This window comes from Heptranchias perlo, chromosome 15 (genome assembly GCF_035084215.1).
Source record: "Heptranchias perlo isolate sHepPer1 chromosome 15, sHepPer1.hap1, whole genome shotgun sequence".
NCBI lineage: Eukaryota > Metazoa > Chordata > Chondrichthyes > Hexanchiformes > Hexanchidae > Heptranchias > Heptranchias perlo.
The window spans coordinates 9890454-9916714 of record NC_090339.1 but is presented as its reverse complement, the minus strand read 5'-3'; the positions used below and the strand labels follow the sequence as shown (position 1 = coordinate 9916714).

The following is a 26261-nucleotide window of genomic DNA, read 5'->3' as shown; positions in this document are numbered from 1 at the left end:
TCGCATTGCAGTGCCTGTGGAAAGACCCCAGCCTTTGAAAAGACTTATTGATATAAATAATTTCAGAAGGCTCTGGCATTAAGGGAGTTACACATTCGCCGCAGCCATGGCCCAGCGCTGGTATTTGACGCTGTACCGTACACAAATGTGCACATGGTTTACATTTTAATAAGCAGTTATGTTATAGCTGGCGACATTTTGTGCCTTTATTATATTATACACCTAATAAAGGAGAATAATTAATAGACAGAAAAAGCTGACTAAAAGCTACAGTATTTAACTTCTTGCGTGAAATCAAAGTTGCAAGCACATTGCCGAAATATCTGAACTGATTCTATCGAAAATAAATATTTTTTATTATTAACTCGAGCTCCCTAATATATCATGTACATTAAATAACCATCCACGGCGCTTCCAGCAGGATGATTTGATACGGTTATTTCCTCAAAGAAGGTGCAAAGTTGTAGATTATTTGCTCAAAATAAAAACTCTCAACTTTTCAATAGAAGGTTGCAGCGGGTTTTATTTTTGTAAGAATCAGGGGTGGGATTCTGATTCGGTGCAGAGTTCTGGTCAAAACTTCCCAGATTGAAAAGGGTAAAGTGCTTCACCAAGAGTTAACCATCAGGGATTGGTGAGGGAGATGTGACCTGTCAGTTACCCAGCGGGTAACCAATGGGCTTCGGCGCTTGATTGACTTCCTAGTTGGGTCTACGGTGGAGACTTGGAGTTTAATAAAAAAAAACAGACATTTGGAACTGGTGCTCCACCTCTAACATCCTGATTGGTCGGCAACGTCATGACGCCGCTATCTTTGGCCCGTTCCTAGCCTCGGCGTGGCTTGCAATTGGTCCAAGGAAGTGCCTATCATTAACCTCCCTGGTGACCTCCTTACCTAAGCTTTGTTGTCAAAGGCTGAAGCTGTTCCCGTAGGCAGGTTATTATTACTGAGGGATTCGTTGAGCCATGGCCACCGCAGCCTCCAATCTCTACATGCCGAGCAGTAGTATCCTTACTTCAAACTCCATAGTTCACACGGACTCGTCGAGCATGCAGCAAGCGGGCACCTTTCGGAGCCATCAGAAACTGATCCAAAGTGATTATCTGCAGGGACTCCCCAGCAACGGGCATCCCCTCTCCCATCAGTGGGTGACGGCTTTACCTGAAGGCAGCCCATGGTCCACGGCGATAGCAGCAAGTCCCCTGAGCCAGCAGGATGTGAAGCCTGGCAGAGATGATCTTCACACTGGGGCCAGTCTCCACCACCGGTCGCCTCACATAGCCCATCATTCACCGCATACAAATCATCCGAGTGCATGGGGGACAACTACAGCTCACAATTCATCCATAACCTCGGCCGGGCAGCCTCTCAATATTTACTCACAGCCTGCTTTTACAGTCAATGGCATGCTGGATCATGGCGGCCCACCGCCTCCTTCCAATGCAGTTGGCCAGAGCATGCACCCGGGGCTAAGGGACAACACAGACCACGGAGATCTCGGGCACCATCACTGTCACGATCACTCAGACGAGGAAACCCCGACATCAGACGAACTTGAACAGTTTGCAAAGCAGTTCAAACAGAGGCGGATCAAGCTGGGGTTCACCCAAGCAGATGTGGGTCTGGCACTGGGAACCTTGTACGGAAATGTCTTCTCGCAAACAACAATCTGCAGGTTCGAAGCGCTGCAGCTTAGCTTTAAGAACATGTGCAAACTTAAACCCTTATTGAACAAGTGGCTGGAAGAAGCGGACTCTACCACGGGCAGTCCAACCAGCATCGACAAAATAGCGGCGCAGGGGAGGAAGAGAAAGAAGCGCACGTCCATAGAGGTGAGTGTCAAAGGTGCTTTAGAGACCCATTTCCTCAAGTGTCCCAAACCTGCAGCCCAAGAGATCTCGGGTCTAGCCGACAGTTTGCAGTTAGAAAAAGAAGTTGTTCGGGTCTGGTTTTGTAACAGAAGACAGAAAGAGAAAAGAATGACTCCGCCCGGGTTGCATCAACAGGACGAAGTATTTTCCCATAGCGTTGATTCAGAGACACCGACACACCACGATCTTTAACCAGGACCAGTGACAATGGTCACTGCTGGGTCTTGCTTGAACAGGGACTAAGAAAGGAATGAGGAGCGCTTTTTTTCCCTTCTTCTTAAATTATATATTTGACTGTCACAACGAGGGAGGATGCAGAGAAAAAGTTGTATATCAAAAAAGAAAAGTCTGCAAGCAGGCAATATTCCTAAAATATGTACAGTTAGCAGTCGTATTGACATTGTCCACATCTGTGGCGAAGAAAACGTAATCGAGGACATTGTTTACCACAACTGTGGTTGTTTTGTTCAGACATGGATTGCAGTCCGACTGTGTGCCTAACACCTATCAGCGCCTTGGTTATCTCGGCTATATCAGGTGAATTTGTTCCTAAGGACGGCATTACCCTTTCCTCCCTCCATACAACTTTTATTTTAATAACTGGTTATAAACAGTAGGATCTGATATCAAAGCGTGCAGTATTATCATGTATTGAACTGGTCTGTAGGAAACGCATACGGTTTGGCCCGGAACCTATTTTAACAACAGACTCAAAATAAAATAAGCCGTTAAATCGAAATATTTCGCAGCTTATTTTCAAATTATCCTACTCGTTACTTTAAGCAACTGGGAAGTAATCGAAAGGCTTTGGACCTCAGTTGCCCTAAATTTTATTTAAAGGGAATTTTTGTGGCATCAAATCAAATCGCAAATACATTAACACTGCCGTGGAAACCGCTGGTAAAGAGACAGAAATGTGGCAAATAATTTTTTTCTCAAAGTATCTGTCTCTACATCCGTCGAGAAATTTTATTACCATAAACAGCCACCGATTTTGCCAGTGGAGTTTGAAGCGAGTTCTCACAAACCTGCCATTTTTAGAGAGGGGGGAAGAAATACAAACTTTTTAAATTTAAAAAGACGGGTCACCTGCTGACCTGAAATATAAAATATTTTCTTTAAATGTTTCTTTTTTCAACAATTATATTTGGATTACTTATGGAGGCTGCGAACAGTAATTTATTTTCCTCAAATTTTGTATTATGTTTTTAAAAGACAGAATCACGCGTTAAAAAAAACAGTAAAATGTTTGTTGGTTAATAAATTATATATTTGATGTCAGATTTGATTGTAACCCGATTTAAGTTTGTGATTTGGTGACAAGAATTTCATTTTGGTGTACAAAAAAAAATCAAATCTGTTCCAATAAATTTGTTATTAAAACTATATTGTGTTTTGAGTTGTCTCTAATACCCCCTCTCCCCCCAAGAAACCCGGAGTGAAGGTCCAAAAGGTTAATGCACTCTTTAAAATTTACCAGAACTTCTAAATGGTTTTTGTTTTGCCAATTATTTCACAAACTCAGAGGGGAAAAGTTAATAACTGTGGCAATATCCCGAGGATAGGAGTAAACGCGGTCTGGACAGTCACATTGTCAAAATGAGAGTTTATAATAAGATTCTGCTCTATTCTATCGCTATCCGTCCAAGTTCAGTTGTGTATAATGTGGGTTGAGGTCAATCGGATCATTCAGCCATTCGACCATCTAACTCTAGCTTTAATTGTGGTATTCACTCACTCAGCGCTCTAACCAAAGGTTAGACGAGAATCGATGACCTAACCAAAGTTAGGTATATGTGCTATATATGCTTTTCTCGTTTAGTCTTAATATTTAGCATTGCAATTAATTTTCCTTTGTAGATTACGCTGTCCATTACACACGTGTCTTTAATATTTCGCTGGTTTGGCCAAATGTTTTTAACATTATTTTGCCCTCTAGTAGATTCGCCTTTACCTAGTCCTACAGTCACGCCATCCCATAAACGCTGCAAGCCTACTGAACAGAAATGTTTTTGCAGCGTTTCTCATTTGAGAGCGGCGAATCTAATCGCTGGTAGTTTAAACATTGCATTCCGCATCACCTAAAATCGCCCCCAATTCCCCTTCGAGCCCGTTCATCTCTCTTTCAGGACTAAAGTGACTCATTTGTTCTCAAGTGGGGGGGTTTTTCAGACACTAAACGGGTAAAGCCGCCGGTGAAATCATGCTGGGACCAAGCCTGCGTTTGTTCTATAGATATACACTTATTTATTTTATCATTAAAAACACACGTTTAGAAAACGGGTCAAATCCCAACACAGCGAAAAAGGGAATGTTGAAGCAAAAAGCCAATTCCTTACAGCAACTGATTTGATAGTGTTATTGATAAATGAAAAGTAAAACCTTAGTGCACAATGGGATTTCATTCTTCCATCAGACATCACATTTAATGTATACTTTAATGGATGTATTTTATTTAAGTATTACTCAGAACGGTATGTAAAGGATGAGTTTTTAAAGTAATGAAATCGCCAGTATTCAGAAGGGGTGAATACACTGTAATCCTTAGTATCATTATTGTACATATCTCCTCATTTGTAACGCAATAACAGACACACTCGCCAATATGTACCGATGTCTAAATTAAAACAAAAGATTAACCAACGGGATACACCAGAAAAACGCCCAGTTAAGCATCCCAAACCGGATTATTGGGTACGAAAAATACATTCCCGATGTAGCTTTGTGACTAGGCGTAGGTGAGGGCGCCCATTGTGCAATGTGTCGGTGTAAAGAACAACAATTATTGTGTTTTTTAGCCTCTCTTTTGCACTTTTGAAACAGGGCTTCGTGTAATTTATGGGAATTTACACATTTTTCAAAATATGGATTATCCTATTAGAATAAAAAAATGAACATGCAACTCTAAACACTACACAGTCGAATCCACATATAGCAAATCAAACATTACCAGGTTCTAAGTTATTCTTGGCTTACTGGCACGGGGAAACCCAGACCCCTCCTATATGCTCGTATATTATACACAATTAAATGCATCCGGTGTCGGAATGGACCAAACGTTTTAGTACAAGGGGAATGCACGTGTAAGTGGCGCGATTGGGACTTGGTATATCAATTTGCATATAACCAGCTATCAGCATAAAAATGTTCTGAAATGAGGATTGCACATGTACACAACACAGTGCCTGCGATGCTCTGATATATGCAAATTATTGCCAGTCCCAGTTGAGCTTATATAATCAGTACTGATGCATCAGTCCCTAATTTATGCAAGTCTGAATTCATACCGCGTTTTGGTTTATCCCGAGTTTTTTTTTCGCTGATTTATACACGTGTGTGCAAATTAAGAAAATAGTCAGGAACTAACTGTATTGTTCAATTATTATTTTTTTGGAATGTGATATTTAAATATCTAAAGATGTGGACGCCTAATGGTGAAACAAACCTTTTCAAGTATGCTTTTTGTGCATTGAATTCCGTTAGGAATTGATTATGTTGGTGTCCCGCTTGCATTAGACCGACCGGGTCTGGTTTGTGTTTAAATCCAGCAGCCTGGGATAGTTTATCCACCAGACACTGAAATATTGGCAAGGATTTCACGAATGATTGAAATCATACATGCGGTAATGTTATCGACTTTTTCACAATACACACACCAAAAAAAAACACACACACACAAAAGAAATTTGAAAGCACAGGCTCTAAAAACTCTCCATTGGAACAAAATAATCAGGCTGGCGGCGATTTGGTTGCGGGCTCGATATGTAACAGACTGCCGATTGCATGATTTGTGAGTTTGACAAGAGAAATATTGCAGTTTAGGATTCTTTTGTGTGTGTTTTTCTAACCCTTTGGTCGTTTTTATTTTAAGATTGCTGGAGTTTTGTGAATTCCACGAATTCTTACAAATCTTCACAAAATCATTGAATTTTACTTCTCATAGGAATATGGCAAATGAAAGCAGATTTTTTTTTGGGGGGGGGAGGAGGACGTTCAACTTCACAGGTCAAACGGTCTCAAATTTCCCCTTTCTCTCCTTTTTTCTCTCCTTCCTGTCTTTTTATTCTGAAATGTATTTCAAAAGGTTAATCTATTTGTCCGTTCTACTTCCAAACTACCATCGTCTCAGTTGCAAATCTTATTTATTTTTGTTGTTGCCTTCGGTACACTTGAAGGTACAAATTATATCTGTTATGAATGAACACAACCGTGTTTGGCTCGGTTATATGAAGCAGAGGGATTAAAGGATCAGAGGCAATGTTTGAAGATCGACTTCCACAGGTTGACATGGCAAGATTCCCATTAAGTCATTGTGGGATTTCAACTTGGTGCTGCAGAGTAGCTTGAAGTCCTTGGAACAATCTTTGGATGGTGAGAATAAGTCAAATGCAGTTGGTGTGCAGAAAGCAAGGGGCCTTGGATAGCTAGGTGCAAACAAGTGCTAACATATTTGAAAAGAAAGTTAACCTTTTTTTAAAAAAAAAGGCAAATTACAATCACTTTTCTCAAAAAATATATAATTCGTTGCCAAGTTTTCTGAACCATATGCTGTTGGAAAAATCCAGCCTGTAACATTTCATTTTATTCGGCACCAGGGGATGGAAGTTCTCCTGTATACAGTGTATCCTGGGGTTGATGGCATCACTGAGAACTGCTTGTGCTCTGTAAAGCTGTTATATAATTTTCCACAGGATTTTGGCTCTTAAATAGAGCAAACATTTGTCGGTAACCGACAATCTATGGAAAGATAAGGAGCACAGGTGGACTGCAGCATTGTCATCTTACTCAGGACACACCACAGAAGGGAACCACAAAGGGCTCCCCCTGCTGGAAATCCTGTAAGGTGATAAAGTTGGCTTTCCCCATAGTACAACACTCAATTTACAGCATGTTAGGGATAAAATACTTCTGGTCCATTATGTCACCTAAGAAGTCGTTGTGAATACGAAAATAAGAAATGCGAGGTTTTTTTTACTCATGCCAATTTTCTCCTTAAAATTGTCGACAGGTGGATTTTCATCAGTCCTCCTTTTGCCCATAATTGAAACATATTGAGAGAATAGGAGTTGCTCCTTCTATCAATTCACTTATAATAAATATACTAATCCCTATAGCTAGGATGATGCACACAGAAAGAACTTTAAATTTCTAATCTTCAATACATAAATCTTTCAGCGTAAGGATTGTGTTTGTTGTTACTTTAACCAATTTTTAATATGTTCAATAATGTACAATGTATATGTTGGTTGTAATGAGTGTCACATTTTTGCAAACAGTGAAAACAGACATGTAGATTTTACAAATGTAACTTATGCAAGTCATTCAAATTATTTTCTCCAATTATTCATATAGAAGTTGTGAAAGTATATTTCAAAAAATAACAAAGCTAGGGTGTTGAAGATAAGTGGCTAACAGTGACAACCAGTGAAGGGAGTGGGAAATGGAACTGTTCTGGTCTCCGGAGACAAGTAGTGCACATCATTTAAGTTACTCAAGCCTATGAAGGCATCTCATTTCCATAAGATGATATCTTCATTTCTCTATGTTAATTTACCAGAGATGATATCTCTGCTTTAATAATGTTAAATTTGGTTAGTGATAGGGTTATTTTTGTAAATGTAATCATAAAATTATTTTTTAATATATATATTTTATTCACATTTTCAATCCTAGGTGGCCTGTTGGGTTAAACACTATGGAGGCCAGTTAAGGAGCAGTAGGTGATGGCAAATATCTCCAACACCTCTGCCAATGTCACTCTGTGGCCAACTGGTAGGGGGGACTGAAATATAATCCAAGGTGCAAACCCCGCTGTTTCTCCTTCCCTCCCATTGGCTGGGTTACTCGCCTCCACCTGGTGCCGTGCGAGCCCACCCTGTCAAAGTTATTCATTTGGAAGAATTTCTCATTTAAAGATGCAAAAGGTTGATTGAATTCCTCTCGAAGCAAAAAACAGATGTTAAAAACATCACAATTTAATTTTGTTACATATTCCTTCACCATAATCATCAATAGCACTGAAAGAATTAACAAGATTATTTAAGCAGACTGTGCCAACTTCTGTTTCATCCAGCAAATTACTTTCTCATAGAATTTCGCAAATTTTGGAACCAGAGTGGCTTTCACACCAGTTACTGTACGGTAATATTTTCCATTAGCTGCTTTTGATTTGATTTCACTTCACAAAATATTTGTGTCAGATCCCACGAGACCGCCTGCATTGTGCACACATGAGGGTAGCAAAAAAGTTCCAGGGCCTGGATTTTTATATGTGTGGTCTGTGCATACACAATTCTCAATCACCTCAACATGGAAAGAATTGAATTTGGTCACGTATCTCTCAAGTGCCTTTGTATACCATGTATACCCTTTTAATATACAACTGCCCACGTACCACTTCAGAAAAGGCACTGAAATTCTCGCATTATGTTCCTTTTCAATTTCGAAGCAGAAAGAAAGAAAGGAAAGAATGGAAGGAAAGAAAGAAAGGAAGGAATGAAAGAAAGGAAGGATAGAAAGAAGGGGAGGAAAGAAAGAAAGGAAAGATAGGAAGAAAGGAAGGATAGAAAGAGGAGGAAAGAAAGAAAGGAAGGAAGGAAGGAAGGAAAGGAGGGAAGGAAAGAAAGGAAGGAAAGGAAAGAAAGGAAGGAAAGAAGGGAAGGAAAGAAATAAAGGAAAGAACAAAAGAAAGGAAGAAAGGAAAGAAAGAGAAAGATCTGCATGGCACCATACAATACCCTTCCCAAATTTTGTGGATGGGAAAGGTAGCTGTGGCTCATGGGGATAGATGTCTGACATGGTCATGAGTATTACTGCTGAAGTAGCTCCTGTGTACTGCGAGCTAAGTATACGCTGCACTTAAGAGCAAATTGTAATGCTATGCTCACTTTTGCCTTGTATCCGAGTGTGGCTCTAATTTACAGCAGCTAAAACAGACGGAGCACTTGGATGTTGAGTTTAAGAAAATTTGTTATTTTCATGAAACTGAATTAAGTACATAATATTAAGAATTGAGTTTTAAATATATATTTAAATATTTTAACAAGATTATAACTTCACATTTTGATATTCTGTTTCTAATCAGCAATATTTAAGACTGACAGAGTTTTCAGTAAGCTAGGCTGGTGTACAACAAAAAGCACAAAGTATTTCCTGTGCATATCAAATGTTGTTGATCTGGAATGGTATGCGTGATAGCAAGAAAACATATTTGTCAAGAACACGTAGTTTGTGAAAAGTTTAAAAATAAATACCAAATGCAATGATTTTAAATTGTCAACGCATTAACTTTCAGGATCACAGATGCGCAGAGATCGGAAATGTAACAAGATACAATTTTTTTTGTTTATTTTGAAGTACTAAAATTAGTAAATGTTGCGTAGTCACATGTATTTTACAGCAATCATTTTTACAAATATTTGAATGAAAAGAGATGGATTTTGAAAGATGAATGACCCTTTCAGAACTTAAAGGTGAAAGCGACGGTATTATAGTACATAATGCACATGTCTGCCATTGAATTCGCACTATGGTTAGAACTGAACATTGCCATTTACGAATATCATATTAACCCTTTAAATGCCAACTCCCACTATTTATCATGTTCATTCCAAAATTGTTATTCGGGTGCATTTTAAATGCATTTATGAAATGGTTAACTTATAACAAATTCTAATTCCATAAACCGATAAGATGGAATTTTTTTTCCCCTTGTACCAAAATATTAAATGTCCAATCATTTAAAACGTATAAAGTAAAGATCTTGTAAAGACAATGAGTTTCTGTAAAAGTTTCTAAGTCATTAACAATACTTGGATGAACTGTCAGAAATTTGTAGGACAGAATCAACAGCTAGTTATGTAATTTGTTGGTTGCATAAATGGCAAATGATTATACAGTTAGGAAGATAAAGACTTGATAATAGAACGGTTGGAAATTAGCTGATTACTGCTTTTGCTTTGGTGCATAACAGTATATGTGAGATCCAATGCAGTAGCAATTTTGGTTTATATTTATAAGCATCACTGTCATTTTGCTTTATAAATTCTACTCCAATTAGTAACTTTACCCAAAAACAATATAAAATACAATTATGCTTTCTTCATAACAAATTTATATTTAGAATATATCAGTGTTTATTTAGATGGTGATTTTACTAAAACACTTTAAAAAATGATAATTGTGGGTTAATTCAATGACCCTTTACTGTAGTGTGCTATTCATGTTTTTTTCTTACTATGTAATGCCTTTTATACCAGAATTGCACTGCTGGCTGTTTTTTTTTCAGATGAAGTGATATTATTGTGAATGAGAATTGTGCATTAAAACATCAAGGAAAGAAATTGGTCTATGTATGGCTTAGAGAAGCAGGAGCAAAGACAGAGTTGCGAACAACAGACAGCAGTAAGTGGCCTTTCAACGCATCCTGCAAAATAATTAGGGCTGGCATCCTCATTAGTGAGTATACATGAAGGGGATTTCACTGAGATAACAGAGTGGCCTAAAAATGAAAATACAGTGTTATTTAATTATATCTGACCAGAAGTGTTTTCTTTCATATTCATGTCTTTATCCCAGTGAAATTGTTATTTCCATCCTCATTCTTACTCTGAATTTCCCTTCCATTTTCTCCTCTGATTCTTCCTCCCTGAAGATAGTAATTGATGCTGGTTTTTGTTTCCATGGGCTCAAGCAGAGTCCTCCTATATTTCAAGACTTTTTCTTTTACTTCGATCAGCTGGTTTAACTTTGGCTGTAATATAAACCATATACGGTGTCTATTAAACAAAAGAATAAACAGGAAATTATACTTCATGAATTTCAGCACAACGATCGATGGACTCGAATTAAAGAATGTGATGCTCACAAGCTTGCACTTTTACATTAGATTCATTCTCTGCAAAAAAAATTATGATATTCTGTACAAAAAGTATTATAATTTAAAACCAGAGGGCTGTGGATGCTCAGTCGTTGAGTATTCAAGACTGAGATCGATAGATTTTTGGACACTAAGGGAATCAAGGGGTATGGGGATGGGGAGGGAAAGTAGAGTTGAGGTAGAAGATCAGCCATGACTTCATTGAATGGCGGAGCAGGCTCGAGGGGCCGCATGGCCTACTCCTGCTCCAATTTCTTATGTTCTTATGTTCTTAACTTCTCTTCACTGTGTCGTGCCTTCATTAGGAAATCCCTTTGAAGGTCTGTGCTTAAAAGAAATGGACTTGAAAGAAGGCTGGTAACATATTCAAAAATATTCAAATTGATCGATAGATTTTTGTTAGGTAAGGGTATCAAGGGATCTGGAGCTAAGGCGGGAGTTGAGGTACAGATCAGCCATGATCTAATTGAATGGCGGAGCAGACTCAAGGGGCTGAATGGCCCCTATGCTCCTAATCATTTTCAGAAGTGAAAATATTTCTATGTGATGTGCATCAGTATTGCAGCTCCTGCTTTAAGGAAACACATTGCAAGATAGTGCAATAACTTTGAAGTAAAATGGTTTAAATACGGGTATATATAAGCACTAGTGCTGCTGAACATACTAATATAGAAGGTAGTTAGTCATGCTGCTTGAGACCTTGTTCTATATTAGAAGTGCTAAATCTTGTACTTACACAATAGTAAACAATGAGAAAAGTTAGCATGATTCTAAAGTTTGCTCCAATGCAGGTTTAGCATGACCGTTAACAAGCCATTTAGGGTTTTCTTCAGTAAATAAACACTAAATACAGTGCTTTCAAAATGTTCATTATTCATTATTCAGGAGTAAAGAAACAAAATAATAAGTGAAGCCCCAAGAAATTTTGATTTGATTTGATTTGCATTTACTAAAAAGCAACATCACTGCAGTGGACCCGATTAACAACATTTCTCTAAAAAGGGTGGTAACGAGTGTCCAAAAATATCCATCATGCACGATTTTTCTCTCTGCTGAGAAGACTCTCATGTATTTCCACATATCATACCTACCAGGTTATATAGATCCCAACCACCCACTAAATTATTTTACTGGGTACGGTAATGTAGTGGCTATGTTACCAGACTAGTAATCCAGAGACCCTTAAAACGTAATCCAGAGAATGAGAGTTCAAATCCCACCACAGCAGTTTGAGAATTTGAATTCAGTTTAAAAAAAGGATCTGGAAATAAAAAGCTGGTATCAGTAAAAGTGACCATGAAGCTGTTGGATGGTTCATTAATATCCTTTAGGGAAGGAAACCTGCCATTCTGACCCGGTCTGGCCTATATGCGACTCCAGTCCCACACCAACATGATTGACTCTTAACTGCCCTCTGAAGTGGCCTAGCAAGCCATGCAGTTGTATCAAAACACTACTGCCACCAACTCCTTCTCAGGGCAACTAGGGATAGGCAATGATGTTCACATCCTAAGAATGATTTTTTTTTTAAAAAACACCCACTAAATTATTTTGCAGAGTTAGAAAAATCAAAATATCAGTTGGAGTGAAATTTCTCTTAATAAAAAATGGGAAAATATTTTTCTTCATAATCAGCAGCCCATTAATGAAATCGCGTACTTAGAAATTGCATGTTTCAAAGCTGTACATTCCTGCAAGCAAAATACAGGCATTCTCATCTTTTCATTAGAAGAAGAATTTGTGTTCACACAGGTCTTCAGAAGATTGCATCCCATGTTTTCGAAATCATGTCCTATGAATGTTTAATATACAAGAGCAGAAGAAAATTTGATCTTTTTATATTACAAGATTTGAGACTCTTTGTGGAAAAAAAGTATTAATATAAAAATGCATTTTAAAATGGTAACCAAAATCACTAAAATCAGCATTAGCATTCCGTATGTTGATATATAAAGTTAGACTGGTTGGTCATTGCTCCAATATGCTTTAATGCAGCAGCAGTTAATTGTAACCAAAGAAATGAATTAAAAAATGGATAGTGTACAAATTATGACATTGGTTCTGTATTTCTTGCAGTGGGTTTCTGTTTCATGCTTGATAATACTCAGTACTACAAATTTCTGAAAATCATTCGCCACAAATTCTGTTTGAGAGTTAGGACTCTTTCCATAGCATAGTGACATTTCTGGAGAGCGAGTTAAGGGTCTTGCAAAACACAAAGGCATTTTATACAGCTCTCTTAGCCACTTTGCTGTGCTGTCCATTAGAAATGAGGCATATTTGTAAAGAATTTGGCCAGCTATATCAATCCATGACCATTAAAGCTATTTGTAATAGCACAATAATTACACATATTTACTGCCCAGCCATTAGAACATCATTTTCTGTTTTCTTTTGCATAATAATTTACCACTGACAGTAAGTTAAGCCATCGAATGGAATACAGCATGTAATAGGACAAATTAAACGGCTTAACTGGAAGTGGCCCACTTGGACTTTCTTAACAATTGTCGTTTCATTTGCAATGGTGTTGAATGCAGCAAAATGGAATGCAAAAAATAGTTTAATGCAGATCTCAAAGATGGAGTTTTATGTTTTGTTGAAGTAATCCATTAAAAGTAAATAAAGGAATTTTGGCCTACAAAAATTAAGCACAAAAAAGCCTTGGGCAAAAATATCCCAACATTAGCAAAATGTCAAAACTTAAGAGAGGACGTTAATGACAAAAGGCTGATACATGCGCAGGTGATCAAGCAAAGGTCTATGAAGAATGGATAAGCGCCAAGGCAAAACCAGAAAAACAATTACTAACAGCAGCAGAAATTAGACTGGCCATAATTTTTAGCCTTATGAGTGGAGAAAGCGCCCACATCAAGTCTTTGAATTGTTCATTTTAATTTAAGGTTAATTGTTTTTGTTATATGTTACATGCCATTACCTTCACTATTAAAAATATGAATCTCCCATAATATACACTAATGTAATACACATGCCAATAATAATTGCGCAGCATATATAGTCTGATATTGTCCATCTGTGTGCTATTACAGCATAAATGAGGCAAATGTCCTAAGCAGCAGTCATTATATAAACGTTCTCAGATGATTAAGAGTTTAAAATCCTATGTTCGTATATCATACTTTCCTACCTTCAGAGAGGCTTCATCTAAATCCCTACCAATGGTTGATCTTTTAGAAGACAATACCTGCAGAACATCTGAGGAGGAGAATTAAAACAAGTAAAAATCAGAGGAAGATGATGGGATGGTCTCTTGTAGCACTTGGTATCCAACTACTACACAGTATAATGCCATGGATAAAAAAGGGAAGGCAGAAGGACATCGCATCACATGCAAAATCCTCTACACAGTCACCATATAAAACCTTGAGGTTGCCCCTCATTGCACCCAGAAAATAAGAAGCGATGCATCAGGCACCTACGATGCGTGTTGGCCCCTCAATTTCTTCCCGACTGCACACCTTGAAGTGCCTTAAAGGCACTGGGCACCAAAATTGATTTTGTCGCCGTGCAAACAAATTCTTAATAGCTACATAGGGAGGTTGCACCCTTGGATCACATTATGTAAGTTGGCTAGATACAGTTAGTTGTCTCATTGGTCTACTGATTGCACTGGTAACTAGCCACTCTCCACCTGCAGTCTTTCAGGAGTCAGACCTGAGGCAGCCAATCGGTGGAATTATTGTAGCAGCCGTGAGTGCCCACGCACTTGGACGGGTGACTCTGTGACTGATGCGTCTAGTGATGCCTCTTCCCAAGGTCCTCCATGAAATAGTGTTCGATGTTATTTTTTTTATTCGTTCATGGGATGTGGGTGTCGCTGGTGAGGCCAGCATTTATTGCCCATCCCTAATTGCCCTTGAGAAGATGGTGGTGAGCCGCCTTCTTGAACCGCTGCAGTCCATGTGGTGATGGTTCTCCCACAGTGCTGTTAGGAAGCGAGTTCCAGGATTTTGACCCAGCGACGATGAAGGAACGGCGATATATTTCCAAGTCGGGATGGTGTGTGACTTGGAGGGGAATGTGCAGGTGGTGTTGTTCCCATGTGCCTGTTGCTCTTGTCCTTCTAGGTGGTAGAGGTCGCGGGTTTGGGAGGTTCTGTCGAAGAAGCCTTGGCGAGTTGCTGCAGTGCATCCTGTGGATGGTACACACTGCAGCCACAGTGCGCCGGTGGTGAAGGGAGTGAATGTTCAGGGTGGTGGATGGGATGCCAATCAAGCGGGCTGCTTTGTCCTGGATGGTGTTGAGCTTCTTGAGTGTTGTTGGAGCTGCACTCATCCAGGCAAGTGGAGAGTATTCCATCACACTCCTGACTTGTGCCTTGTAGTTGGTGGAAAGGCTTTGGGGAGTCAGGAGGTGAGTCACTCGCTGCAGAATACCCAGCCTCTGACCTGCTCTTGTAGCCACGGTATTTATATGGCTGGTCCAGTTAAGTTTCTGGTCAATGGTGACCCCCAGGATGTTGATGGTGGGGGATTCGGCGATGGTAATGCCGTTGAATGTCAAGGGGAGGTAGTTAGACTCTCTCTTGTTGGTGATGATCATTGCCTGGCACTTGTCTGGCGAAAATGTTACTTGCCACTTATGAGCCCAAGCCTGGATGTTGTCCAGGCCTTGCTGCATGCGGGCTTGGACTGCTTCATTATTTGACAATCATAAACAATAATGAAGTTAACTACTATTTTTATTATGGTATATTACTTTGTAAATGTCAATCTTGTTAAATTACATGGAATTACATAGAATGTACAGCACAGAAATAGGCCATTCGGCCCAACTGGTCTATGCCGGTATTTATGATCCACATAAGCCTCCTCTCACCCTACTTCATCTAACCCTATCTGCATATCCTTCTAGTCCTTTCTCCCTCATGTGCTTATCGAGCTTCCCCTTAAATGCATCTATGCGATTCGCCTCAACTATTCCATGTGGTAGCAAGTTCCCTTGGATTTATTAGTGACTATCTTATATTTATGGCATCTAGTTTTGGACTCCCCCACAAGTAGAAACACCTTCTCTATGTCTACCCTATCAAACAAGAGAACAAGTGGTTAACAAGAGAAATTAAAGATAGTATTAAATCAAAGGAAGCGGCATAAAAAGTTGCCAGAAAATACAGTCAGCCTGAGAATTGGGAGCATTTTAGAATTCAGCAAAGGAGGACCAAGAAATTGATAAAGAAAGGGAAAATAGAATATGAAAGTAAACTAGCAAGAAACATAAAAACAGACTGTAAAAGCTTCTATAGGTGTGTAAAAAGGAAAAGACTGACAAAGGCAAATGTGGGTCCCTTACAGACAGGGATGGGAGAATTTATAATGGGGAATGAGGAAATGGCAGAGAAATTAAACAAATATTTTGGGCCCGATATTAGGAGGGAGGCGGGTTGGCAGCAGGGGTCGACTGGTCGCGCCCAGTGAAATCGGGGTGCTCCGCACGCGATCGCAGCCTAATTGAATGTACTTACGCGTGGCTTCCGGGTTTCCCGTTGCAGACCTGCGCAGCGGGCGCACTGCGCACCCGTATCACAGGCTGTCAGCAGGAGGAGCCCTATTTAAAGGGGCAGTCCTCCAATGCACCTCCTGCAGCAAAGAACCAAATTGGCAGCATGGAGCAGCTCAGAGACAAGGCTGCTCCAAGGTTCTCAGACTCCTCACTCCAGGTGCTGCTCGATGGGGTCAGGAGGAGGAGGGAAATGTTTTTCCCAGTGGACGGGAGGAAGTGGCCTTCCTCTGCCACCAAGAAGGTCTGGCTTGAGATGGCAGAGGAGGTCAGCAGCAGCAGTAACATCTCCCGAGCCTGGATCCAGTGCAGGAAGCGATTTAATGACCTAACTAGGTCAGCCAAAATGAGTAGACTTATGCATTCTCCCACACTCCGTCTTCCACATCACCTCCACCACCACACAACTCCTTCTGCACTGTCACCACAACACTCTTGCATCACTCCTCACATCCACTCAACTATCATCCTCACCTTGCCTGCACTTACTCACCGCCCCAGTTCCCATCTAAACACTACCACGCAACCCAATCCTCATACAATCTCATGGCTATGTCTCACACGCACCCTCCCATGCATCTCCCTCACGCTCACCCCCACCCACACCAATGCATGCAGCGGGTCACTATGCAACCATCACTCAATCACGCCTCTCTGTGTTTTGCCTTGATAGGAGAAGAGATGCCAGAAGGCCCAGGAGAGGGATGATGGCGAAAGGGGACATGGAAGTGGGGACGCCATTCAAAGCGCGTCTCACCCGTTGCCCCCCTCTCAACCAGTACCCGCAATGCTGCCTCCTCTCCAGGTGGTCGAGTCTGCCCCTGCACAGGTGCAGGTGGAGCAGTCTTTGGAGGGGTCCTCACGGGCACCGAAACCCAGAGGGCGTCTGCGCAAAGCATCTAATCGGTCAGGGCATGAACAAGAGCAACCTGCCACTACCTCTGCTCCAGCCACAGGGGAAGCACCACGTAGGAGTAGTAGGCAGTGAAAGGTGAAGGATTTGTGAGCACAAAGGGGATGCACAAGGGTGTTTGACAATTTGTTATGTTTTTTATTTATATTTGTTTTCTTTCACATTCACAATAAATCTTATTATTATCACCACTACTGCCACATCTTACCCATTCTTGACTGGCTTGTGCAATAAGTCCCTTTCATGAGGTTCACCATGAACACGCACACTTGATGCCACCCATTGGGTCACTCTACAGTGGGTGTAGGTGTAGTTGTACCACTGTTTTGTGCAGGGGGTGGGGGAGGGGGCTGGTGTGGCCGCTCCTCTGTCCAGGTGATGAGGACTGGACTCTTCACACTGTCTGATGTTAGGAGAACTGTTCACATATCAGTGACTCCCTGGCCTCACGAGCAGCCAGGTGAGCCGCTGTTCTGCCCATGCGTTGCTCCTCCTCCTCGGCTTCCTCCTCCTCCTCCTCAATATGGGTTGACAATTGTAAACAATTTTACAACACCAAGTTATAGTCCAACGATTTTTATTTGAAATCTACCAGGTAGTCCATCACCGGCATCTCCACCTCAATATGGGTGGCAGATGTGGATGGGGCCTCCTCCAGCGGGACCCCTCTCTGTTGTGCAATGTTGTGCAGGGCACAACACACGACTATAATGCATCCCACTCTGTCTGGTGCGTATTGAAGAGCTCCCCCAGAACGATCAAGGCACCTGAAGCGCATTTTGAGCAGCCCTATAGCATGCTCAATTGTAGACCTAGTGGCGATGTGGCTGTCGTTATATCGATGCTGTGGCTCGGTGGTGGGGTTCCTCAGAGGTGTCATAAGCCACGTGTGCAGGGGGTATCCCTTGTCCCCAAGGAGCCAGCCCTTGCGAGTGAAGGAATCTCTTGCGATGGTCACAGATGAGCTGATTGTTAATGGAATGATACCCCTTTCTGTTGATGAACAGTCCTGGCTCGTGTGGAGGTGCTCGTATTGCTATATGGGTGCAATCGATTACACCCTGCACCAATGGGAAGCCAGCCACAGCGTGGAATCCCACTGCCCTCTCCGTCTGACTGAGGTCATCCATGGGAAAGTTGATATAGTGCGAGGCCCTGCAGAACAAGCCATTGGTGACCTGCGTTATGCACTTGTGTGCAGACGACTGAGAGATCCCGGCGATGTCCCCGGTGGCACCCTGGAAGAATCCGGAGGCGAAGAAGTTGAGGACAGTGGTGACTTTGACAGCGACAGGTAAGAAGATGCCGCTCGGTCATCCAGAAGCAGCTCGTCATTAAGGAGGCTGCAGATGTCCGCGACTACCTGGCGACTGACTCTGAGCCTCCGTACGCACTGCTCCTCAGAGAGGTCCAGGAAGCTGAGCCTCGGCCTATAAACCCTGTGGCGAGGGTAGTGCCTTCCGCAACACATCTCTCTCTGCGGTTGCCCTCCCTCCTGCTGTGCAGGCGGATGTGTCACAGCACTGTGTTGTGGAGCTCCACATGTCAGAGGTGGACGGCGTGGCCGGCGAGGCTGATGATGCTGTTCGTCCTCCGAGGAGGTCATGACTGCAGCTATGGCGGCCCCCATCCGGAAGATGTATGTTTGAGGGGGTCCGCAAGGTAGGTAAATGTGTCTGCACACCGGGGTTGAGGTTCCAAGTTGGTGAATTTTTGTGTTCGGAGGAGGGTGGTGGAGGCCAAACTTTGTCCAAAGTGTCAGAGTGGCCTCCTGCAATGAGTGAGGGTCTCCTCCCCCCCCCCACCCCACCACCTCTCAAATGGACCTTTGGAGCTCCCACAGGCTGGTGGCTGCAACATGTCTGTTTCAACTTGGAGTGTTTCCCCCAGTACGGGAAACATGTTCAGTTGAGATGAAAATCCCACCCCTCCTAAAATATCCTCCTAATCAGGTCTGCAAATGACCTGAACTATCAAATTAATTGGTTTAAGTGGGATCCCGCCGCCTTTAATTGCTGGCGGGAGTCCCGCACGCGGGGGCTGCGCGCGCATCTAAGCGTGTCATTGGGGAAACCGGAAGTGGGCAGGTTGGAGCCGGGCTCCGGACCCACCATGGGAATCCGGAATTTTAGCAGCTACCCTCCCCCCCCGGTCATGAACGCACCTGCTCGGACATCCGAAAATCGATGCTTTTGTGTCTATCTTCACAGAAGAAGACACAAAAAACCTCCCAGAAATACTAGAGAACCAAGGGTCTGGCGAGAATGAGGAACTGAAAGAAATTAGTGTTAGTAAAAAAATAGTACTAGAGAAATTAATGGGACTGAAAGACAATAAATCCCAAGGACCTGATGATCTACATCCCAGGGTTTTGAAAGAGATGGCTATAGAGATAGTGGATGCATTGGTTGTCATCCTCCAAAATTCTATAGATTCTGGAATGGTTCCTGCAGATTGGAGGGTAGCAAATGTAACCCCATTATTTAAGAAAGGAGGGAGAGAGAAAACAGGGAACTACAGACCCGTTAGCCGGACATCAATAGTAGGGAAAATGCTGGAATCAATAATAAAGGATGTGATAACAGGGCACTTAGAAAATAATAATAGGATTTGGCAGAGTCAACATGGATTTATGAAAGGGAAATCATGTTTGACAAACCTACTGGAGTTCTTTGAGGATGTAACTAGTAGAATGGATAAGGGAGAACCAGTGGATGTGGTGTATTTGGATTTTCAGAAGGCTTTCGATAAGCTCCTACACAGGAGGTTGGTGAACAAAGTTAGAGCACATGGAATGGGGGTAATATACTGGCATGGATTGAGAATTGGTTAACAGACAGAAAACAGAGAGTAGGAATAAATGGGTCTTTTTTGGGGTGGCAGGCAGTGACTAGTGGGGTACCGCAGGGATCAGTGCTTGGGCCCCAGCTATTCACAATATATATCAATGATTTGGATGAGGGAAACAAATGTAATATTTCCAAGTATGCTGATGAGACAAAACTAGGTGGGAATGTGAGTTGTGAGGAGGATGCAAAGAGGCTTCAAGGGGATATAGACAGGCTAAGTGAGTGGGCAAGAACATGGCAGATGGAATATAATGTGGAAAAATGTGAAGGTATCCACTTTGGTAGGAAAAACAGAAATGCAGAGTATTTTTTAAATTGTGAGAGATTGGGAAATGTTGATGTTTAAAGGGACCTGGGTGTCCTTGTACATGAGTCACTGAAAGCTAACATACAGATGCAGCAAGCAATTAGGAAGTCAAATGGTATGTTGGCCTTTATTACAAGAGGATTTGAGTACAGGAGTAAAGATATCTTACTGCAATTATACAGGGCCTTGGTGAGACCGCACCTGGAGTATTGTGTACAATTTTGGTCTCCTTACCTAAGAAAGGATATACTTGCCATAGAGGGAGTGCAACGAAGGTTCACTAGACTCATTCCTGGGATGGCGGGATTGTCGTATGAGGAGAGATTAAGGACTAGGCCTGTATTCTCTAGAGTTTAGAAGAATGAGAGGTGATCTCATTAAGACATACAAAATTTTTACAGGGCTCAACAGGATAGATGCAAGGAGGATGTTTCCCCTGGCTGGGGAATCTAGAACCAGGGGTCACAGTCCCAGAATAAGGGGTTGGCCATTTAGGACTGAGATGAGGAGAAATTTCTTCACTCAGAGGGTGGTGAATCTTTGGAATTCTCTACGCCAGAGGGCTGTGGAGGCTCAGTCATTCCGTACATTCAAACTCAGAGATCGATAGATTTCTAGATATCAAGGGATATGGGGATAGTGAGGGGAAATGGCATTGAGGTAGAAGATCAGCCATGATCTTGTTGAATGGCGGAGCAGGCTCGAGGGACCGGATGGCCTACTCCTGCTCCTATTTCTGATGTTCTTAAACCTCTTTATAATTTTGATGACCTCTATTAGGTTACCCCTCAGTCTTCTCTTTTCTAGAGAAGAGAGCCCCAGCCTGTCCAATCTTTCCTGCTAGTTATAAACTCTCAATTCTAGTATTATCCTTGCAAATAGTAGCTTTTTTTCATAATTCAGGTCTCTTTTCCTCGATGCTACCATTTTAATAGTAACCCATGCTCGGTGGTAGTTCTGTGTAACAAAGTTGCAATGGAATACTTCACCCTCTGTGAAGAATAACTCCTTTGTTCATCATCTCCAAACCAATAACCATTCCCTTTTGGTTCTAAAACCCTACAGCCACTTTCAGTGTCAGCTTTATATCCAGTTCACTCCCAATTAACCAATTAGCACCTTGTTAACTCAGTAGTATAACAAGCTATTAGCTATTTATATTCTGTGACAATCATTATATCATTACACCCCATGTCCTGCGTTTCCAGTTTCCTCACATATGGGCTGCACCTTTTTCTTCTGGGTCTTCAGTTCCTTACAGCAGACACATAGAAGGCCTGAGTTGCTTATTGCCAGACAGTCCATATAAATAGTTGGACAACGTACAATTTTCATTCGGATCATTTCAGATTATTTTCCTTTAATTCAATTAGATATTACAATGTAGTCAGTGTGGGCAGCTTTTAAATATCATGCATTTGTTTACAAATCCCAGTCACATCATAGTGAATGGTAAAGAGTCACAATAGTTTCCCATATAGCACAATGCATTTAAAGCAAATCTGTGACTAAGCAGTTGTCTAATCAATCGGAAGTGCTAAAATCTACTTCAAATGTGCCTTAAACTGTGCATATTTAATGCAAAATATTGTAAAAAATTTAAAGGCTGGGAAGATTCAGCCCCCAGTAATTTGATGTAATTGATGTATTAGTCATTATGCAGCAATCCAGTATGGCTGTGTTTAATTAACTGTGGAAATTGCAAACTTGTGATTAAGCCCAAATTATCACCAATATTGCCATAGCACTGTATTGTTGCAGACAGAACAATTTTGGTCTGCTTTTCATAACATTTCTGAATGTGCCTGTACTTTTTGGGCTCAGGTTATAATCCAGCCTGGACAGATGGAATAAAGATCTCCTTTCTTGGTCTCGAGGATGGCTCAGTGGTAGCACCCTCACCTCTGAGTCAGAAAGTCACGGGTTCACAAGTGCCACTTGAGCACATAATTCAGGCTGACACTGCAGTGCAGTACTGAGGGAGGTGCTGTCTTTTGGATGAAATGTTAAACCGAGGCCCTGTCTGCCCTCTCAGGTGGATGTAAAAGATCCCATGGCACTATTCCAAGAATAGCAGGGGAGTTCTCCAGATGTTCTGGTCAATATTTATCCCTCAAGCAACATCACTAAAAAACAGATTATCTGGTCATGTGCCTCATTGCTGTTTGTGGGACCTTGCTGTGCGCAAATTGGCTGCCGCGTATCCTACATTACAAGTGATTACACTTGAAAAAGTACTTAATTGGCTGTAAAGCATGTTGGAACATCCTGAGGTTGTGAAAGGCGCTATATAAATGCAAATCCTTTCCTTTAGGATGATTCTCCAAAGCTGTGCTTACAAATAAGTTAACTTTTCCCAGTGGTTAGGAGCCTAGAATATAAAATAGCCTCCACATTTGGAACTAGTTGGCACTTAATGAAAATACAGTTGTTCTCTGCCAATGTACACTTTTGCAGCTGTACTTTATGTACTGTAAATGATGTATGGTAACTTGCAATGTGGCATTATTCTTCTAGATAGATGCAGTTTGACATGGTTAAGCTGCTATGCCCAATTATGTTTAATTCAGCAGAAAATTACTGGGGTAAAGAACATTTTTGATGTAACTGACACTATTAGAAAAGGGGATCAGTCTGTAAGTCATGAATAAACTATTACAATTAGACTCAATATAATTCTTGGATCAGGTTGAAATCTAAACATCAAACTATTCCTTTTAGCTCTAAATGAGATGCCAATTTGATACTTTTATCTTATGCATCACATGCAAACAAATGACATAGAGAATAATCTTTCTATCTCCCCACATAATTAGAAGTGGGGGAATTTATGTTATGCCATTGGTTAGCTAACCTTCTGTCCTATTATGCACATTACCACCTCAAGAACTTAAAAATGTTTTACTTAGATTTTCCCAAACTTCCTCTTATCAAACACTTGACTCCTTTCAAAATGTGTGCATTTGGAAAATTACATGTGTGCCTTCGCTAACAATCTGATAGAAATCTTCATTGAATTTTGAAAATGTATTGAGCTGTCTGTGTTTGGTTTAAAGCCGTATGAGAACTAGAAAGCATTTTTCAGCTTACTGATAGCAGTCTGACACAGAGCGAGCTCGACAGAAGCACAACAAGGTAACTTGAGACATGGTTCAACAACTTCTCAGTGCAGAACGCGAGTAGACAGTTCACCTGATTCTCTATCTTTCAATGGATCTAAATTGTGTTTTTAATGCATATGCAGGCATGAATGCATTTTTAGCTGTCACAAATACAATTTGTGTAAAGTTGGATTTTTGCCCAGCACTAAATATTCTTGGCGATGGCATTCATATGTGGGGCTGATCGGTGTTTCTGGGGAAAAAAGGGCAAAGGGTTTTATTGTGCTGATCATTTATCATGTTAAATACCAGGGGAAATGGCTTTAGAACTGTGTGTCCTCCCCATACTGACCAGGAACAATGCTGGCAGTACAAAGTATAAAAGTACATTGCATTTTGAACATTAAATGACCAGTGCTGATTAGCACGGGCTGGAATTGGAAAGTTGTGCTTGGATATAAATATTTCACTCTTTACATTGGCTTAAACTTTGAAATGAAGATATTTCAACAAAATTTACTGTTGGTTCGATACGGTCATAAAATTTTGTTGAGTTAGTCAGTAGATTTATTTCTTCACTGTTACTGTTATCCAAACCCCCTGAAGGTACAACTTTTGGCATTGTCAGATACCACTGTAAAACTCAAAGAATGTACTAACCAACGTTCAATTTACCATGACATTCGCATGTCTGTGTGTATTTTTTCTCTCATCACACTTGGAGTGCATTTTTGAATGCTTGCCACAAGCTTGTCTATCAACAACCTTTTTGTAAACAGGCCTCAGTTTGAGATTGTTGCGTGCTGTAAGTAATGTAAATATGGCCACCTCTTGGATATGAACAATCCCTGTATACACCACCGTCAGTATAAAGTGCTCAGCTGTATTTCTTTCTATTTGAAAGTTAACAGATCCTGATTCCTAGGCCCCGATATTACCAGGGGGGTGGGATGGCAGCCGGGGGGGGGGGGTGCGATTGGGTGCGTGGGTAACCCGCCCAGTGAAATCCGTCCGTTCCCCAAGCGATCACACGTAAATTGGAGCCACTTAACGTGGCTTCTGGGTTTCCCATCGTAAACCTGTGCAGCGGGCGGACTGCGCACCCGCATCACAGGCTGTCAGCTGGAGAAGCCCTATTTAAAGGGGCAGTCCTCCAAAGCTCCTCCTGGAGCAAACAACCAAAATTACAGAATGGATCAGCCCAGGGAAAAGGCTGCCTCCCGGTTTAATGATGCCTCACTCCAGGTGCTACTGGATGGGGTGAGGAGGAGGAGGGATATATTCTACCCAGCAGTCGGGAGGAACTGGCCTGCCTCTGCCACCGCCACCAAGAAGGCCTGGCTCGAGGTGGCAGAGGAGGTCACCAGCAGCAGCAACATCTCCTGCACCTGGATCCAGTGCAGGAAGCACTTCGATGACCTAACTAGGTCAGCCAAAGTGAGTACACTTACTCATTCTCGTACACTCCATCTTCCCCATCAATGCCCCCACCCCATAAGTCATTCTGCACTGCCAACACTACTCTATCACATCACCCCTCACACCCACTCAAAGCTCATCCTCAATTTACTTGATGTGGAGATGCCGGTGATGGACTGGGGTTGACAATTGTAAACAATTTTACAACACCAAGTTATAGTCCAACAAATTTATTTTAAATTTCACAAGCTTTCGGAGGCTTCCTCCTTCCTCAGGTGAATGGTGTGGAAATGAAATTTTCGAATCCTTCGCATTTGTAAATCACAGAACAATGCCTGGTGATTACTGCCCGTTGCCAAGGCAATCACAGTGAGCAGACAGAGAGGTGTCACCGAAAAGGCCACCGAATATACAAACCCCCCAAAAAAGAGAGAAGGAAGACAGTCAATGACCCGTTATATTAAAAACAGATAACATTTGTTCGCTGGTGGGGTTACGTGTAGCGTGACATGAACCCAAGATCCCGGTTGAGGCCGTCCTCATGGGTGCGGAACTTGGCTATCAATTTCTGCTCGACGATTTTGCGTTGTTGTGTGTCTCGAAGGCCGCCTTGGAGTATGCTTACCCGAAGGTCGGTGGCTGAATGTCCATGACTGCTGAAGTGTTCCCCGACAGGGAGAGAACCCTCCTGTCTGGCGATTGTTGCGCGGTGTCCGTTCATCCGTTGTCGCAGCGTCTGCATGGTCTCGCCAATGTACCATGCTCTGGGGCATCCTTTCCTGCAACGTATGAGGTAGACAACGTTGGCCGAGTCACAGGAGTATGAACCGTGCACGTGGTGGGTGGTGTCCTCTCGTGTGATGGTGGTATCTGTGTCGATGATCTGGCATGTCTTGCAGAGGTTACCGTGGCAGGGTTGTGTGGTGTCGTGGACGCTGTTCTCCTGAAAGCTGGGTAATTTGCTGCGAACGATGGTTTGTTTGAGGTTGGGTGGCTGTTTAAAGGCGAGTAGTGGAGGTGTGGGGATGGCCATAGCGAGGTGTTCGTCATCATTGATGACATGTTGAAGGCTGCGGAGAACATGGCGTAGTTTCTCTGCTCCGGGGAAGTACTGGACGACGAAGGGTACTCTGTTGGTTGCGTCCCGTGTTAGTCTTCTGAGGAGGTCTACGCGATTTTTCGCTGTGGCCCGTCGGAACTGTCGATCGATGAGTCGAGCATCATATCCCGTTCTTACTAGGGCGTCTTTCAGCGTCTGTAGGTGTCCATCGCATTCCTCCTCGTCTGAGCAGACCCTGTGTATTCGCAGGGCCTGTCCATAGGGGATGGCCTCTTTGACGTGGTTTGGGTGGAAGCTGGAAAAGTGGAGCATCGTGAGGTTGTCCGTGGGCTTGCGGTAGAG

General features: G+C 42.0%; 1 protein-coding gene across 1 annotated transcript; it reads left to right on the top strand.

Moving 5' to 3' along the window:
* Positions 1–922: 922 nt before the first annotated feature.
* Positions 923–3226, top strand: LOC137332682 (POU domain, class 3, transcription factor 4-like). Its single transcript, XM_067996630.1, has one exon. It carries the CDS (start codon positions 967–969, stop codon positions 2062–2064), a length of 1098 nt encoding a protein of 365 aa, XP_067852731.1. The 5' UTR covers positions 923–966; the 3' UTR covers positions 2065–3226.
* Positions 3227–26261: the final 23035 nt, after the last annotated feature.